At 57.1% G+C, this 19,553-nt stretch overlaps 1 protein-coding gene across 4 annotated transcripts in view; it reads right to left on the bottom strand.

The window, feature by feature from the left end:
- Nucleotides 1-3,454: 3,454 nt before the first annotated feature.
- The window catches only part of LOC148820723 (protein Wiz-like), a 34,486-nt gene continuing 18,387 nt past the window's right edge, over nt 3,455-19,553 (bottom strand). For 3 of the 4 annotated variants that reach the window (XM_088931622.1, XM_088931626.1, XM_088931623.1), the window contains 9 exons: nt 17,611-17,751; nt 14,858-15,526; nt 13,574-14,059; nt 12,107-12,658; nt 11,005-11,583; nt 9,608-9,819; nt 8,824-9,112; nt 5,337-5,499; nt 3,455-4,991 (listed from right to left, as the gene is read on the bottom strand). In XM_088931622.1, the coding sequence (XP_088787748.1) occupies nt 4,823-4,991; nt 5,337-5,499; nt 8,824-9,112; nt 9,608-9,819; nt 11,005-11,583; nt 12,107-12,658; nt 13,574-14,059; nt 14,858-15,526; nt 17,611-17,751 (3,260 nt within the window). In that variant the 3' untranslated portion in view covers nt 3,455-4,822. The remainder of the gene's footprint in view (nt 4,992-5,336; nt 5,500-8,823; nt 9,113-9,607; nt 9,820-11,004; nt 11,584-12,106; nt 12,659-13,573; nt 14,060-14,857; nt 15,527-17,610; nt 17,752-19,553) is intronic. The other variant, XM_088931625.1, reaches the window with a different exon arrangement.

Genomic DNA, 19,553 nt, shown 5'->3' with positions numbered 1-19,553 from the left:
TTGGGGGTGCCAGAGGGGAGAGGAAGGGTGGGGACACGCAGTTTCAGCTTAGCCAGGGTCACCCCGGTTTGTTTTGGGGGTGCCGGAGGGGAGAGGAAGGGTGGGGACACGCAGTTTCAGCTTAGCCAGGGTCACACCGGCTTGTTTTGGGGGTGCCGGAGGGGAGAGGAAGGGTGGGGACACGCAGTGACCCAGGATCAGCTTAGCCAGGGTCACTCGGAAGGCGGGAGAAGCCCCGAGCGGAAGCGGGGTTTCAGCACGAGCCCGAAGAGCGGCGGCGCCGAGGCCGGCGTGTCGGGGCCACAGGCGCGCGCGCTGACCCGTCTCTCCCGCCGCAGAGGTCACTGATTCCTGAGAAAACAGTACCGTTCAAAGCGACAGCCCAACACAGACATCTTTTTCGCCCTCACGGAAAGACGTTAACAGCGCGGGGATCTTCGGTTTATACGCCTGTCGCTCTTGCTGCCCACCCAGGTCGATGTCACCCCAAAGAAAACTGTTACCCTCGTTTGATGTCCCGATTCCCTCAGAAACACAGCTCGCTTACTGCTGAACTACCTTTCCGTCTCTAGACAACGGACAGCGGGGTCAATCCGACTGCTCGGCCTGTATTGTCCAGTGACAGAGGCTCGGGGCGACCCCACTGTCCGTCTGCCTGTGCTCAGTGTATCTCCCCCTCTCGACCTGGGGCCTCAGACCACAGCTGCGTCACGGCTTCTGTCACCTTCTTCCTCTGAATGACCTGTACATTTGTACATTTAAACGACAAAGACGGTAATGGTTGGGTTTTGTTAATTTTTTTTAAAAAAATCACAATGCAATAAGTGCGCCTTTTCCCTGTTAAGGAGCCGAAAGCGGGTGGTGAAGCGTTTTTTATCGCCACCTGGCGGCCACTGGGGATCGCCTCTCCCGCATGGAGCGACGTGTTCGCCCTCTGGCGGAGAAACCGCCAACGCGCCTCAGCGCAGACGAGCGGAGCGTTTCTGCAGCTCCTCCAACATCGCCTCTTTCCGGAGACAGGTTCGCCCCCGATTTCCTGTCTCCGGAAAAAAGTACAGTACTGTAAACATCATTCTAAATCGACCGAGGAAAAGCAGAACTTCAAGAGAACACACCTTTAGCAGACATATTCTGAGTTTCCTTCCACAGGGCGCCGCCAACAGGTACTTCTGTGTGTGGCCATCTTCCTCCGGGGCTCCTGGAAGGACTCCATACCTGCAGGACTGACGCTGGCCGTGCCAGACCAACTCTAGCCCTCTCCAGCCCTGGTCCAGGGGTCTCTAACTCTGGTCCTGGGGAACCCCAGTCCAGTCAGTCCAGGGGTCACCAGCCCTGGTCATGGGGAGCCCCAGTTCAGGTAGTCTTAAAGGTCATTTGTTTTTAGAGACATAAAGGAAGTGATCTGCTCAATAGTGAACTCTGGTTCTCGGGATTTAAGTCCTACACGGTCTCTCAATTAGTTTAATTAACCCATTAGATTCACCACAATGAAATTGGCAATTTAATGGGGATCAATAAACCTGCCTGATCATGATGACCAGGGCTGCAGCTAAGCTGGACTTTTTAATGCAACAAATGGATCTATTAAGCCTCAGTGATCAATAACTAATTGGTCAAGACAAAAATCAGAAGACACCCGGACTGTAGCTCTTCAGGACCGTGGCTACAGCGAATGTCCATGGACTGGAACCCAGTGGGCAGATGAACGAGTCAGTGAACTGATTAAGAGCTCATGCCAGGACACCACTAATAAAACCAGGGTTAAGTGCAGATGATTAAACCTAGTACTTTAATTGGACATTTTTTTACAATTAACAGGAAATAAGCATACAAATTCATAGACGTTTGGAAAAAAATAGTGATATTTTTAATAAAGTAAGACTTCCAGATTCCTTCATTCAGAAGTTGTAAAAGCAGTAGCTTGTTTCCGCAGGGGAATCAGACTATGGTCTTCGGACAGTAGTGCCTTGACATCGACTTGGTGATGCTGACACTGTGACACCCTTCTGCCCACTCGGCTGCAGAACTGCCCCGGACCCTCAGAGACCATGACGCCAGGCTATTGCCCCTCTGCGTGCCCCTAAAGAAGACGCCCCAGACGCCCACGCAGGCCCTGCAGATTCCTCACAGGAAAGCGGAGACCCTCGGCAGTGTCCCGCATGGGGGTGGGAGAGGGGTCCCCCTCTGCAGTCCCTGTGGGCTGGAGTCCTGTGGGTCCACCACCCCTCTCTGTGAACTGCCCGGGGGGCTGGACCGGCGCCGCCGCGATCGCATCAGCTCAAACCTTCTCCCAGGTCGGAGCCACTTGTGACTCAGACCAAGGAGATGCTGGATGTTCCAGAACAGGATTCCCAAACAGCTCTTTCACTCTTCTCAAGCACTGATGCCATCGACTTCGGTGAATAAACTGGCTGTGCAAAAGATCTGACATGGAATCATCACGGAATGGAGTGCGATAACTGACCACCCTTCCTTAATGTTGCCTAGAAAACCCGGTGAGTGACCGCCTGAGGACTGGAACGGACCCACTGATGTATGGGAGCTGCAAGAGTCAGGCTTATGGGGAGGATCAGTGAGTTCATTCCGGTGAACTAACCCCTTGCTGAAGTCTACTAGTACTTCTGAACATGGCTTGCAGCACCTACATCTGCTGCTCGAAGAGTCCAGTGACCGGGTCTTGATCTTGCCTTACGAGCACATGAGGGAGACCAGGATCTTGAGCGGTGTGGGTTTAGGGAGCAAGACCTCGAGCACGTTCCCACTTCTCCAACACCTGCAGCTGCATCCTGATAACAGGGCTGTTTTCACGCACTTTGAAGGAAGTGGAGCCCTGGAATACAAGGTCTCCCGTCCTGCTGTAGTGCAGGTGGAGGTGTGTCTCCCCTCCTGCTGCAGTACAGGTGCAGGTGTGTCTCTCTCCTCCTGCTGCAGAACAGGTGGAGGTGCGCCTCCCCTCCTGCTGCAACACAGGTGGAGGTGTCTCTCTCCTTCTACTGCAGTACAGTACAAAAAACTGTAAAGAACAGAATTAAGTTTGGTAAATGTTCCATTCACATTTTGCACAAGACCCAAAAAGTAAAAAATAAAATTCCCGAAGAATAACCCACCAGTGACACAACACTGCTGGGAAGAGGGCTCTTAGATCGGATCCGACGGCACGCAGTCTCTGCGTTCCCAGTGCCGATGAGGAGACAGCACAGCGCCAGCCCGCTAGAACACTGAACGGAACCCGCCCTCAGGTCAGTCTGCGCTGGGACAAGCCGAGAGCAGCGGGCGGAGAGACTGACCTCCGAAAGGACGCCGCCGCCCAAGACTATCGCTCAAGTCTCGCAGTTCAGAGTCCTCATCACTCTCAGGACCCCTGCAATCAACCCCCCACCCTACCTCACCCCCCACCGCAATGCCAGACTGGTTAGCACCCATAGAGGAAAGGAAGAAACCATTTAAAAATCTGTCTATATATATATACTCCTTTACTGCAAAAAACAATGAACGCACATCAGAATTCAGAAAAAAAAACACAAATGCATTTTTAAAAATCAAATCATTACAATAATTACAGAGTAATCAAGATCACATTGTAGCTAGCAGTTAATAGAAGTTAATAATCATAAGTGTAAGATAATAGTCCGAGTCACTTAAGAACAACATGTAGTAATATATAGTAACAGGACAGGCGGGTGACAACAGTACATGTGGAACAGGTGGTTCAGACACCGAACAGATGTTCCTGTGTGACGTGGTCCCCTCCCACTTTATTGCTTCAGGTCCTGATAATCCGATGAATAACTGGCACGGTGTCGAAGGTGTGCATGCACATATACAGGCCGACACCGCCATTTCAATACGAGCACCCACAGAACTGTCTGACCCCCACCGCGTGCGCCCCCCTTTCCTCGGGGGGCTGCTGCACCCAGGCCGCTCCTGGTTACGGGGGGCTCCGGTGTCTGGGCTGGGCTGCTGATTGGGAACGGGAGGCCGCGTGCGCGCCCCGACAGACGGGACTGGCCAGAGCCCACCGGCCCGGCCCAGGAGAACCACCTGTGGGATGTTGTGGGGGGGGGGGGGGGGAGGAGCCCATGCTGCATCCTGCACCAGCACCTCCTGTCCGCAGGGCGGAAGGGACAGGCCTCCCCAGCCCTGTGCAGACAGGACACACATCCCGCCGTGTCGCGGGGAGGACGCGGTGCCTTCACAGGTACGTGCAGGAACCTGCACCCCTGTACCCCTGGGCACGCCCCACCCCATCACCTGACCGCGTCAGATCAACTCTCGTCCAGGGGCTGGCTTTATTAAAATCCAGTACTACGATACAGCTGAGGGCCGGCACCGCTCCTCGTGTGTCTGCAGCTCTGCAGCAGGGGCCCGAAGTTATTCTGCTTGTCGGTAGCAGCCCCCACACCGCCCTGCTCCCTCCAGTGCTCCAGTAGGGAGAGCCGAGGGCGGGGGGAAGGGTGTCTCAGACACCTCTGCACTAAACTGCTAAAATGCACTTCAAAACAGCTGATGAGCCCTGTGCCTCCAGCCTGACAGCCGGGCGGAGAGGGCGTGTGGGTGTGTGTGTGCGCGTGCATCGTGAGTGTAGGGGGGAAGTTAGTGTTGGTCTTGGAGCACATTGTCTCAGGGCATCCAGGCCTGCTGGCCCACACAAGACAGAGAGACAGACACATGGATGGACTGAAAAACCAAGAGGGACAGAGCTCTTTGGAGAATGAAACCCTTTTAAAAACAGCTTAAAAACTGCTGATGTGGAGAGAGGGGGACGGGGAAAGGAGGGAGAAAGAGACACGGAGGGCGGGTGGTAGCTGCTCTTGTGCGCCCCCTACAGGGCCTGTGCGGCGGGGGCAGGGGGTGTTTCTTCTGCTGGCGGCTCTGGTGTGGGCGCCGGCGGCTCTGGCTTGGAGAAATTCATGTCCAGAATGTGCTGCTGCAGGTGTCTGACCCAGTCCTCCTGGACAGAGAGCGGGCCTTGGAACTCCACCTCACAGAACCTGGACACACAGATCGACCGGTTAGGACAGAGAGCGAGGGGGGAGAGAGGAGAGAGAGGCAAGAGCAAAAGGAGTGCGGAGAGAAATGGGAGAGAAAGGAAAGGGAACGAGAGAGGGGAGCGAGGCGGGGGGGAAAGGAGAGAGAGATCAGTGCAGACAGAGAGCAACACAAAAGAGACAGACAGCAGCAGAGATGCAAACAAGAATCATACTGACGTAGGAACAGACTGCGCAAGAGGAGCCAAACAGATGCTGTCCACATGTTGTAAAGGCAGGAGATGTTGTCCAGAACCATGTGCACCCAGTCCCTTCTGGCCCGCGGTGCTCCAGCTGCTCGACACTCACCGGCACTTCAGAGAGTAGATGTTGCCGACCAGCTTCACCAGCGGGGTGGAGGGGGGTTTTGGCACGAGGGCAGGCACAGTACGGGCGCGGGGTGGCTGGGGCGGCCGGCTCTGCGCTTCCCCGCCCTCGTGGGCCTGGTGCTTGGGCGGCCTCCTCTCGAACCCTGGGACGAAATGGTACAAGAGACAAAGAACCGTGAGAGAGAGATGAGCAACAAACACACAGGCTTTACGCTACTGGCAATGAGTCTGTACCGCATGCCTTAACACACACATATACACTCACGAGTCTGTACCCCGCAGCCCAATACACGCCCACGAGTCTGTACCGCACCGCCCAACACACGCCCACGAGTCTGTACCGCACCGCCCAACACACGCCCACGAGTCTGTACCGCACCGCCCAACACACGCCCACGAGTCTGTACCGCACCGCCCAATACACGCCCACGAGTCTGTACCGCTCCGCCCAATACACGCCCACGAGTCTGTACCGCTCCGCCCAACACACGCCCACGAGTCTGTACCGCTCCGCCCAACACACGCCCACGAGTCTGTACCGCACCGCCCAACACACGCCCACGAGTCTGTACCGCTCCGCCCAACACACGCCCACGAGTCTGTACCGCTCCGCCCAACACACGCCCACGAGTCTGTACCGCACCGCCCAACACACGCCCACGAGTCTGTACCGCACCGCCCAACACACGCCCACGAGTCTGTACCCCGCAGTCCAATACACGCCCACGAGTCAGTACCGCACCGCCCAATACCCGCCCACGAGTCAGTACCGCACCGCCCAATACCCGCCCACGAGTCTGTACCGCTCCGCCCAACACACGCCCACGAGTCTGTACCGCACCGCCCAACACACGCCCACGAGTCTGTACCGCACCGCCCAACACACGCCCACGAGTCTGTACCGCTCCGCCCAACATATGCCCACGAGTCAGTACCCTGCAGTCCAACACACGCCCACGAGTCTGTACCCTGCAGTCCAACACACGCCCACGAGTCTGTACCGCACCGCCCAATACACGCCCACGAGTCTGTACCGCACCGCCCAATACACGCCCACGAGTCAGTACCGCACCGCCCAATACACGCCCACGAGTCAGTACCGCACCGCCCAATACACGCCCACGAGTCAGTACCGCTCCGCCCAACACACGCCCACGAGTCTGTACCGCACCGCCCAATACACGCCCACGAGTCAGTACCGCTCCGCCCAACACACGCCCACGAGTCAGTACCGCTCCGCCCAACACACGCCCACGAGTCTGTACCCTGCAGTCCAACACACGCCCACGAGTCTGTACCGCACCGCCCAACACACGCCCACGAGTCTGTACCGCACCGCCCAACACACGCCCACGAATCTGTACCGCTCCGCCCAACACACGCCCACGAGTCTGTACCGCACCGTCCAATACACGCCCACGAGTCTGTACCGCACCGCCCAACACACGCCCACGAGTCTGTACCGCACCGCCCAACACACGCCCACGAGTCAGTACCGCTCCGCCCAACACACGCCCACGAGTCTGTACCGCACCGCCCAACACACGCCCACGAGTCAGTACCGCTCCGCCCAACACACGCCCACGAGTCTGTACCGCTCCGCCCAACACACGCCCACGAGTCAGTACCGCACCGCCCAACACACGCCCACGAGTCAGTACCGCACCGGCCAACACACGCCCACGAGTCTGTACCGCACCGCCCAACACACGCCCACGAGTCTGTACCGCACCGCCCAACACACGCCCACGAGTCTGTACGGCACCGCCCAACACACGCCCACGAGTCTGTACCGCTCCGCCCAACACACGCCCACGAGTCTGTACCGCACCGCCCAATACCCGCCCACGAGTCAGTACCGCACCGCCCAATACCCGCCCACGAGTCAGTACCGCACCGCCCAACACACGCCCACGAGTCTGTACCGCACCGCCCAACACACGCCCACGAGTCTGTACCACTCCGCCCAACATATGCCCACGAGTCAGTACCCTGCAGTCCAACACACGCCCACGAGTCTGTACCCTGCAGTCCAACACACGCCCACGAGTCTGTACCGCACCGCCCAATACACGCCCACGAGTCTGTACCGCACCGCCCAATACACGCCCACGAGTCAGTACCGCACCGCCCAATACACGCCCACGAGTCAGTACCGCTCCGCCCAACACACGCCCACGAGTCTGTACCGCACCGCCCAATACACGCCCACGAGTCAGTACCGCTCCGCCCAACACACGCCCACGAGTCAGTACCGCTCCGCCCAATACACGCCCACGAGTCTGTACCGCACCGCCCAACACACGCCCACGAGTCTGTACCGCACCGCCCAACACACGCCCACGAGTCTGTACCGCACCGCCCAACACACGCCCACGAGTCTGTACCGCTCCGCCCAACACACGCCCACGAGTCTGTACCGCTCCGCCCAACACACGCCCACGAGTCTGTACCGCACCGTCCAATACACGCCCACGAGTCTGTACCGCACCGCCCAACACACGCCCACGAGTCTGTACCGCACCGCCCAACACACGCCCACGAGTCAGTACCGCTCCGCCCAACACACGCCCACGAGTCTGTACCGCACCGCCCAACACACGCCCACGAGTCAGTACCGCTCCGCCCAACACACGCCCACGAGTCTGTACCGCTCCGCCCAACACACGCCCACGAGTCAGTACCGCACCGCCCAACACACGCCCACGAGTCAGTACCGCACCGGCCAACACACGCCCACGAGTCTGTACCGCACCGCCCAACACACGCCCACGAGTCTGTACTGCACCGCCCAACACACGCCCACGAGTCTGTACCGCTCCGCCCAACACACGCCCACGAGTCTGTACCGCACCGCCCAACATATGCCCACAAGTCAGTACCGCACCGCCCAACACACGCCCACGAGTCTGTACCGCACCGCCCAACACACGCCCACGAGTCTGTACCGCACCGCCCAACACACGCCCACGAGTCTGTACCGCACCGCCCAATACACGCCCACGAGTCTGTACCGCACCGCCCAATACACGCCCACGAGTCTGTACCGCACCGCCCAACACACGCCCACGAGTCTGTACCGCTCCGCCCAACATATGCCCACGAGTCTGTACCGCACCGCCCAACACACGCCCACGAGTCAGTACCGCACCGCCCAACACACGCCCACGAGTCTGTACTGCACCGCCCAATACACGCCCACGAGTCAGTACCGCACCGCCCAATACACGCCCACAAGTCTGTACCGTGCACCCACGACTTAGCGTGTACTGTACAGCTGTCGCTGGGGAAAACGGTGCCCAGCATTCTGGAAAGAGAGTTCGGGGGTTCAAAGGTACTGGTAGGTAGGGGGCGCTGCAGGACAGCACAATGATGCTTGCCAGGAGCGACACGCACTAGCCTGTGACGTTAAGCACTGCATACTAAGAACCCAAGATTAGCGCCTCTCGGCCCAGACCAGGCCTCACCTCGGGGCGAGCGCACGTTCAGCTCGCTGCGCGCCACCTGTCCGTGCTGCCGGGGGGCCTGTGCCTGGGACAGGAAGTGCAGGCTGGATTCCTCCCCCTGGGACCCGGGTGGGCTGCCCTGAACTCCATCAGCCGTCCTCTCGGGGCCCCTGGACCACGTCCCTGTCACCTCCCGGCCCACCCGCCGGCCCAGGGGTGACCCCAGCGAGGGGCGCGGTGAGGACAGGGACCTCTGTGCTGCAGAGGAGAGGGATGATCCTTCCAAAGAGGAGAGAGAGCCCCCTCGAACCTGCAGTCCGGAAAAGGAAATATTGACTGGATACATTAACACTGCACTGACAGAGAGGGGTTCATACAGACACACTGACTGACTGGACACTACAGTACATTTACACTGCACTGAGAGAGAGGGGTTCATACAGACACACTGACTGACTGGACACTACAGTACATTAACACTGCACTGAGAGAGAGGGGTTCATACAGACACACTGACTGACTGGACACTACCGTACATTAACACTGCACTGAGAGAGAGGGGTTCATACAGACACACTGGCTGGACACTCCAGTACATTAACACTGCACTGAGAGAGAGGGGTTAATACAGACACACTGACTGGACACTACAGTACATTAACACTGCACTGAGAGAGAGGGGTTAATACAGATACACTGACTGACTGGACACTACAGTACATTAACACTGCACTGAGAGAGAGGGGTTAATACAGACACACTGACTGGACACTACAGGTCAGTAACAGAGAGGGGGGCAGCTCACTTTCTTGGAGAAGGGGCGGCCTCCCTGCAGGTAGGAGCGATGCATCTCGGCCACCTTGTGCGGTTTGCTGCGCATCCAGGCGCTGAGCGTCTCGATGGGGGAGCCGTTGACGCACCACTCCGTCACACCGAACTGCCGCAGGTGGGCGCGGGCGTGGCTGGCCAGGGCCTTCCGGTTTTCGAAGTAGAACCCGCACAGCTCGCAGCTGGCATCTGCCGGAACGAAGGACAGGCAGGGCTTAACGGGCAGCATCAACAACAACACTTCCTTACACTTACAGTCCACTCAAAGCGCCGGACAGGTAATGGGGACGCCCCTCCACTACCACCAATGTGTGCTGGGGTCGGAGGTCAGTCTGGGGACAGTGCCGGTTGGCAAGTGTTGGGTGATGTGATGGCAGCCAGTGAGCGCCAGTACCACACATCAGCTAACAGGGAGGAGAACGGAGTGATGAAGCCAGTTCATAAATGGGGATTATTAGGAGGCCATGACTGGTTAAGGCCAGGGGGGGATTTGACCAGGACACCAGAATAAACAGCCCTTCTCTTATCAAGACCTTTGCCCTGGGATTTCTAATTACTGCTGTCAGATATGTCCAGAGTTAGGACCTCAGTTTTAGTTTTTATCCAAGGATGACGGCACCTTTTTATAGTACTGTACTGGGGCTGTACTGTATTAAGACCCACACAGACCACAGGGTGAGCGCCCCCTACTGGCCCCACTAACACCTCTTCCAGCAGCAACCTTAGCTTTCCCAGGAATCTCCCATCCAGGTACTGACCAGGCTCACACCTGCCGAGCTCCATTGGGCTGCCAGCTGTGAGCTGCAGGGCGACAGAGCTGCTGGCTAAAGAGAGAAGACTGGCACAGCAGAACCACTGCTGACCCCGAAGAGTGAGGGGGGGCCGCAGCACAGAGGGTAAGACAAGAGCCCTCAGCCAGCTGGTCCTGAAGCTCGCTGACAGCCTGAACTACACCTACGCTAGCCAGTGACTCCGTACACAGGCAGCATTGCTGCCCAGAGAGGACAGGCTCAGTGACCACAGCCTGGACACACACCTGGCTGCCCACAGAGGACAGGCTGTGCTCCCACTGCCAGCGGGGACAAACAGAGACAGAAATGCACTTTCTGCTACTGACAAATATTCTGGGATTAGATAAAACAGCCTCTCCAATAGTTATTGTATATGTGTAATTCATCAGTCATGCCAATAAAGCTCTTTGAATCTCACAGACAAGGAAAGGAGAGGAGAGAGAGAGAGAATTTACTTTGGCAACACTGATTGCGCTAACCGGACATGCCAATAAAGCATCTTGAATTGAACTGAACTGAGAAAGCTGACACTGACACGAACATGAGGAGGGAAGAGATAAAAAGACAGGGAAACCATCCTTACCCATTCCATGCTTGTCCGGAGAAGCCCCCGTTTTCCCTCGGAAGGAGAATTCCGACGGAGGGGAGAAGGGCTTGTGAGGCTGGTGGCGCTCACTGGAGCCCCCTGCGGGCCCAGCCTCGTCCTGCGGGGCCCTCTTTCCCAGCTGCTGCGAGACGGAGGCGCTCGGAGAGAGGAATCCGGCTTTCCCGTTGAGCGAGGAGGAGGAGGAGGAGGAGGTGGGGGGGGAGAGGGAGAGGGTGCTCCCGAGCCCCGGCTTGAGCAGCCGGGAGCCGGAGTGGAGCAGGCTGAGGGGCGACTTGCGGAAGGGCCTGGGGTGCGGGAACGCCAGCTCGTCCCACGCCTGCCCCCCCACCCCCGGCTCCCGCTTGACCACCACGCCCCCCCCGCTGCCGCCGGAGGCCGCGCCCTTCTTGCGCATGATCTCGCGCAGCGTGTCGATGGGCGAGCCGTTGACCGACCACTCCGTGATGCCCATCTGGCGCAGGTGCGAGCGGGCGTGGCTGGACAGGCCCTTGCGGTTCTCGAAGTACTCGCCGCAGAACTCGCAGCGGATGTCGCGCGTCGGCTCGTGGTCCTGGGCTGGCGGACAGGAGAGAGAGGGGGACCGTCAGACGGGCGAGGAGAGCAGGGCGAAAGACGGACCTACTGCTCGCCGGTCTGGCGATAGCATCCCAAGAAAGCGTCACGCCCGCACTTCGGCCCCCTTGCAGATTGAGGACCAGCGCCGGTGACATCTCCACTCTCATCTCAACTAACACTTCTTCCTCATGAGACACCTCACCGCGCAGACACCTCCTCCTTCCATCTCTTGCTCCCACATCCCCCAGAAATATTTCAGGAGCAGGAGGGATCCCGGACAGGTGCCTCTACATGCACAGAAGGCAGAGCTCACGTCTCTTGAGGCAGCTCCCTCCTCAGCTCTATGAAGCAGGCAGGTGCTGATTAATGCTTGTACCCGTGACTCAGCGATGCCAGCCCTCAGTGTGGTTGGGGTGTCCCCTGTCTGATGTGCCGGAACGGCGTTACTCTGCCAGGGCGGCATGACAGACGCACAGATCACCACCACCGAGGGACAGAGGCAGGTTTCCCTGCCCACACTCACCCAGGTTGAGAGGCAGGAGGGTGTCCGGCCCGGTCCAGGTCCGATGTCCCTGCAAGGGGTCTCCCTGGTAACCCCCAACCCCTGAACCCCCAGCGCTGTGGACCCCCAACTCCAGATGGACAGGTTCTGGCTTCAGCTTGGCAGCCAGGCCGCCCCCAGACACCACCTTCCGCGCGGTGGGTGGGTGCGAGTGGGACAGGGAGAAAGGCAGCCGCTTGACCAGGCCGGGCGAAGTGGGAGAGGATGAGGGGGAGGAGACGGAGCGGGGAGCCCGAGGGCCATCCCTCTCGCCCCCCAGGGACGGGGAGCCGGATTTGGGGAGCAGGGGCCTCTTGGGGCCGAGGCTGGGCGGGGGCGAGGAGGACAGGGGCAGGGCGCAGGGCAGGCCGCGCCTCTTGATGATCTCGCGCAGCGTGTCGATGGGCGAGCCGTTGACCGACCACTCCGTGATGCCCATCTGGCGCAGGTGCGAGCGGGCGTGGCTGGACAGGCCCTTGCGGTTCTCGAAGTACTCGCCGCAGAATTCGCACCCGATCTCCTTCACGGTCTCTCCTGTGGGCGGACACACAGAGTGGGCAACAGCTCCCTCACCGCGCAGACGCACACAGAGTGGACAACAGCTCCGTCACCGCGCAGACGCACACAGAGTGGACAACAGCTCCGTCACTGCGCAGACGCACACAGAGTGGACAACAGCTCCGTCACTGCGCAGACGCACACAGAGAGGACAACAGCTCCGTCACTGCGCAGACGCACACAGAGAGGACAACAGCTCCATCACTTCTCTTACACTAACCTTTACAGCACTCTATTATACTGGCCTCACACTGGTTCACTGCATAGCACTTACACCACTGTCCTGCATTTAACCACACTGTATTCAAGTGTACTACTTTAAAGCTACTGCTGTGCAGTACTGAACTTGCACTGTACTGAAAGAGCAGCACAGTGGTGCAGTGGTTAGCATTGCTGGCTTGCAGCACTGGGGCCCTGGGTTCACTTTCGGACAGGGGTGCTGTCTGTGTGGAGTTACATTATGGCATCTTCTCCCCTTGTACGTTAGGGTTTCCTCTGGGTGCTGCAGTTTCCTCCCACAATCCAAAGGTGATTAACTGGCTGGGTTAACTGGCATCTGGGAAAATTGTGTGTGTCTGCCTTGCGCATGCCGGGATAGGGTTACCTGCAACCCTGAATTCTTACGAAGCGGTAAAGAATGGATGGATGTACTGCAATATTCTGCATAGTAAACTGCACCACAAAAGACTGGCTTTATACTAAAACAGACCACACTATTGCGTTTAAATCGTATCACAGCTGTCCACTAGGCCTGAATACTCATCACCAACGCAGTTCTCTACTCGACTCTGCACTACTTCCTCCCGCTATGAATTCTACTATATATGAACTATTGCCACTAGTAAAGAACTGAATCACTAGGGGAGATAATAACCCTGCACCCCGACTGACCATGAGAGAGGGGAGTCAGCTCTCCGCCGCTCAACCGGTACACCTGCATGGCTGACCGCTCCGAGCTGGGGGTCGTCTTCAGTCTCTTGGGGGGCAGGGGCAGGAGGCCAGATGATTTGGACCCCGAAGAGCCGCCGCCGCCGCCGCCTGCGCCCTGGGACTGGGCCGGGTGCTTGTGGAGCCCGGCAGCCGCGCCGACCGAGGAAGAGGAGGGGCCGGGGCGCTTGAGGGCCGAGGAGGAGGCCGGGCGCTCCGAGGCGGCGCCCCCTGCCTCGCGGGAGGACTCGGCGTCGTCGGCGCGGTGCTTGAAGTCGTCGCTCTTGATCAGCTCGTTGAGGTAGTCGATGGGCGAGCCCTTCGTCTCAGCGTCCACGACCCCGAAGTGGCGCAGGTGGGCGCGGGCGTGGCTGGACAGGCCCTTGCGCGTCTCGAACCAGGCGCCGCACAGCTTGCAGACGATGTCCTTGTTGCTCTCCGAATCGACAGCTGGGGAGGGAGAGAGAGAGCAGCAAGGGAGGATGGAAGGATGACAGGGGCAACAGAGGAGTGCAGAAAGAGGAGGAGAAGCGAGAGGGGGAGACAGGAAGAGAAGGAGAAAACGACAGGAGTTACTGGAGCTCCCTGTATTCAAGGTCCATGTTAAAGCAGAACTGTGACACTATTTTCATGTTTTGGGGTTAGAAAGTCTCAGCTTCGATTAGTGCATTTCGAACCCCAATAACAGTAAAATGTACACAGTAACTTGTAAATTTACACCACAAAACAGACTACATTTCCAGGTATGCGCAGCGCCATGTACTGTGATTCAGAATGAGGCAACAAAACATCCGTGCGTTGTAAACAAGCATTGTTAACATGCAGGCTTGTGAATCTATCGCTTTTAATCCAGTAGAAATATCGCTCTTGACTTCCGAGACCTCGACTGCGAGGTTTTTGCGGACAACACTACTCTTGCAGATCATTTCCGCGGTGAAATGTCTGCTGCACCATCTGTATTTAATCAATCATACATCACATTACATTAGTCATCACAGTGACTAGTGAGCAGGAAGGGCTGCATCACGTCGCAATTCGTGGGAACTTGAATGCGAGTTTGTGACGACATGGCAACTTACAGCACTTTCACAAAGTCCACAATTTTGTGCTTAATTAGAAATTTGTCATTTTTCCCCCGTAACGTCAACAAATCCGTTGTGCTGCTGAGGTTTAATAACCGGTCAGAGAAACTGGGTACGCAGTGCCCCGTTAATGCACGCACACTCTTGGGCAGCGAGAAACACTTACTGAGGTTGAGGGGGGCGTCTGTGTCCTGGGGTGCCCAGAAGGGCTTGGAGGAGGGAGGGAGGGCACCCGAGGAAGAGGAGGAGGAGGGCGGGTTGGGGGAGGAAGGGGGAGGCTTGGTGCTGCTGCTGCTGCTGCTCCCCACCAGCCTGCCCGCCCCCCTCTCGTGGTCCAGGGCACGCAGCGGGGAGGAGGCGGGCAGGAGCGAGGAGATGGGCGCCTTCTTCAGCAGGGGGGAGGTGGGGCGCGCCTTGACGCCGGCAACAACGGGGGAGGAGGACGAGGAGGAGGAAGGGGTGGAGGAAGACGAGGAGGAGGAAGAAGAAGGGACCGCCTTGGCTGGAAGCAGGCCGAGTTTCTCCTCGGATTCCTCGCTCTCGGGCGCCCCCGTTTTCCCAGGCGCTTCCTTCTTGGGCGGCGGGGTGGGCGCTGCCCGCGGGGGCTGCGGCTTCCTGGCAGAGGCGGGCTGGGAGGGGGAGGGGGCGGGGGCGGGGAAGGCACCCTCCAGCGCCCCCCGCTGCCTGGTGAGCTCGTACAGCAGGTCAATGGGCGCGCCGCTGCTCTCCGACTCCACCACGCCTAGCTGGCGCAGGTGCGAGCGGGCGTGGCTGGACAGGCCCTTCCGTGTCTCAAAGGAGGCGCCGCACACCGCGCACGTCAGCAGGCTGGAGGCTGGGGGAGAGAAGGAGCAGGGCACAGGAGGACCAGTGTTAATCATCCGACTCACAGCACTTTCCACACCAGGTCTCGGCCTCAGGGGGATGTTTAACAGGCTGCCTTTCTGGAACAGAGGCACCACTGTCATTCCAGCAGGTATACAGCATGGAAAACCATCTCGTGAATTACAGCGCCTATAGGAAGTCTACACCCCCCTTGCACTTTTCCACATTTTATGGTGCTGTTACAGCATGGAACCACGGTGTATTTAACTGAGAATCGTTGCCTCTCATCATACAAAGTACTCTATAATGTCAAAGTGGAAAAAAAAATCCAGACGTTTTACTAAATTAATTTAAAATAAAAAACATAAAATAATTAAATGCATAAGTATTCGACCCCTTCCCCTGACCTCTGAAGTAATCAACTCTCTTCTCCATGTCACACAATTACTTGACTGGAGTCCACCTGTGTGCAGCTGAGGTGTTTCACATGATTTCAGGATAAACACACCTGTGTCTGGGAGCTTCCCTACTTGGTGCATTTCCAAGGAAACACTACACCATGAAGACCAAGGAACATTCCAAGCAGATCTGAAACAAGGTTCTTGACAAATACCAGTCAGGGCAAGGATATACAAACATTTCCAAGGCACTGAATATACCTCGAAGCACAGTGAAGTCCATCGTTAAAAAGGTGAGAAAATACGGAACAACTGAGAATCTGCCCAGAACTGTCTGTCCTCCAAAACTGAGTGTCCGGGCAAGAAGAGCCGTAGTACGGGAGGCCACCAAGAGGCCTTACAGTAACTGTAAAGGAGTTACAGTCCTCCATGACAGAGATGGGAGACACTGTGCATGAGACAACAGTAGCATGCACACTTCATAAACCTGGCTTGTATGGAAGGGTGGCAAGAAGAAAGCCTTTGTTGAAAAAAACTCATTTTACATCTCAGCTGGAGTTTGCCCAGAGGCATGTGAGAGACTCAACAATTTGGAGGAAGATTCTATGGTCTGATGAGACAAACTGAGCTTTATGTTTGGCGCACATCACACTGAGCACACCATCCCTACAGTGAAGCATGGTGGTGGCAGCATCACGCTTTGGGGACGCTTCTCTACGGCAGGGACTGGAAAACTCATAAAAATAGGAAGAAAATGGATGGAGCTAAGTACAGAAAAACATGCTGCAATCTGCAAGAGCACTGGGACTTGGAAGACGATTCATCTTCCAAGAGGACAATGACCCAAAACATACAGCAAAAGTCACACCGGAGTGGCTTAAAACCAGAAAGGTTAATGTCCTGGAGTGGCCCAGTCAAAGCCCAGACCTCAGTCCAACTGAGCATCTGAGGAATGACTTTAAAATTGCTGTTCACAAAGGCTCCCCATCCAACTTGATGGAGCTTGTGCAATTTTGGCAAGAAGAATGGGCAAAAATTCCAGTGTCAAGATGTGCAATGTTGATAGAGACTTACCCAAAGAGACTCACAGCTGTAATTGCTGCCAAAGGTGATCTTACCAAGTACTAACTCTGGGGGGGGGGCAATACTTTTGCATTCAATTATTTTCTGTTTTTTATTTTTAATTAATTTAGTAAAATGTCTGGACCTTTTTTTCACTTTGACATTATAAAGTACTTTGTGTTGAGTGGCAAAAATTCTCAGTTAAATATATCATGGTCCCATGCTGTAATACAATAAAAGGTGAAAAAGTCTAAGTGGGGTTTAGACTTTCTATAGGCACCATAGGTAACCGAGTTGATTAACGTTTAATCACAGAGCCAGCTGTGTCATGGATTTGAGGCTCCAATATTATAATCAATCACAGAGCCAGCTGTGTCATGGATTGGAGGCTCCAATATTATAATCAATCACAGAGCCAGCTGTGTCATGGATTGGAGGCTCCAATATTATAATCAATCACAGAGACACTGCGTCATGAATAAGAGGCTCAGAACTTCGTAATCAATCACAGAGCCAGCTGTGTCATCGATTGGAAGCTCTGATATTATTGAGTCCAAGCACTCTTCATCTTGGACTCCTGTCACCCCAATCTCTGAGTTTGTCCAGTACCAACTCCCCTCTCGCCCCCTCTCACCCCTGGTGTCTGTTTCCTCTCTGGCAACGCCAGGGTCTGCCGGTTTGGGCCCCGTTTCTCCTGGGGGGGGCGCCACCGCACTCCGTTTACCTGGAGCAGGGGTCACGACCTCCACCGCGGGCATTTCGTCTTCCTCCCCGCCTGAGAAAAAAAAAGATCAGGCTCAGACAGTCTGCCGAGTGTCTGTGGCCCAACAACCAGCTTAAGTACCACTGACACACAAGGAAGCAGTCAATCACAATCAAGGCCTTGGTAAGAGAGACAGACTGGCAGACTCACAAAGACCAAAATACAGGCATTTCAAGACAGACTGCATTTCCCCACTGCTGGACATACAGGTAGCCTGTCCACCTGAACCAGTCCTGCTCAGAATAAGTGCCCTTCCTGGACTCAGCTCAGCACAATGCAGTGGGTACCTCACACATGAGGGAGAAACTGCCAGGGATCAGGAATTTCTGACCTAAACGCGCTTCAGACTTCAACAGTTAAAGAAACTCACCCCCCTCTAGAACATTAATGACCACTTTGCGATTAAGGCACGAGAGACTCCTGCGGACTAAGGAACGCGGTGCCGCCTGGGATCTCCGGACTTCCTGCAACCCACTCATTTGCGAAGCTGCGATGTTTCAGGGCGAAACGGGGACTTCCACCAGCTCTCCCGCCCAACACGGGGGTGAAACTGGCCCAAAGCGCACATCTGCACTGGAGGCCGCTGGGAGAACGTGGCCGGAGACTTCCGAGGCGTCCGACAGCCACAGGCCCATAGGACCCGAGCGTGAGGGGGCGCGCAGACACAGAGCCCCCAGCTCTGACCCCTACAGCAAAGCCAACCCCGTGCCAGAATTGGGGAACTGGCGCATTATCGATCAGCAGACCCGACGGGCTCGCGGTGCTTTCAAAGGGGTCACAAGACCGAAACAAAACAGATTTGGGAGCAAACAGGCTGAATTATCTTGCATGTGGAGAAACAGCAACTCAAACTCACCATCCCCAGACACTGCTCTACACTGCCCCCATGTAGCTCACACTGAGGGGTACCCCAGCCCCAGACACTGCCCCCATGTGGCTCAGACTGAGGGGTACACCAGCCCCAGACACTGATCTACACTGCCCCCATGTGGCTCAGACAGAGGGGTACCCCAGCCCCAGACACTGCCTCCATGTGGCTCAGACTGAGGGGTACACCAGCCCCAGACACTGATCTACACTGCCCCCATGTGGCTCAGACAGAGGGGTACCCCAGCCCCAGACACTGCCCCCATGTGGCTCAGACTGAGGGGTACACCAGCCCCAGACACTGATCTACACTGCCCCCATGTGGCTCAGACAGAGGGGTACCCCAGCCCCAGACACTGCCCCCATGTGGCTCAGACTGAGGGGTACACCAGCCCCAGACACTGATCTACACTGCCCCCATGTGGCTCAGACAGAGGGGTACCTCAGCCCCAGACACTGCCCCCGTGTGGCTGAGACCGAGGGGTGCCCAAGCCCCAGACACTGCTCTACACTGCCCCCACGTGGCTCAGACTAAGGGGGTAACCCAGCCCCAGACACTGCTCTACACTACCTCCGCGTGGCTCAGAATGAGGGGTACCCCAGCCCCAGACACTGCCTCCCTGTGGCTCAGACCGAGGGGTACCCCAGCCCCAGACACTGCCCACCTGTGGCTCAGACAGAGGGGTACCCCAGCCCCAGACTCTGCTCTACACTGCCCCTGCGTGGCTCAGACAGAGGGGTACCCCAGCCCCAGACTCTGCTCTACACTGCCCCCGTGTGGCTCAGACTGAGGGGTACCCCAGCCCAGCAGGGCTCCTGGTTCTCTCAACCCGGAGGAGGCCCGGCTCAGTCGGGTCAGGAAGAGCCGAGCTGGAACCAGAGCCTGCGCACACAGCAGCCCTCCTGGACTGGAGAACATTAAAAATAGTGACCAAAGAGGGGGGGGG

Source organism: Atractosteus spatula, chromosome 14 (genome assembly GCF_055471065.1).
Source record: "Atractosteus spatula isolate fAtrSpa1 chromosome 14, fAtrSpa1.hap1, whole genome shotgun sequence".
NCBI classification, from domain to species: Eukaryota; Metazoa; Chordata; class Actinopteri; order Semionotiformes; family Lepisosteidae; genus Atractosteus; species Atractosteus spatula.
Note: the sequence above shows the minus strand (reverse complement) of the source record. Positions and strands in the feature narration are given on the sequence as shown.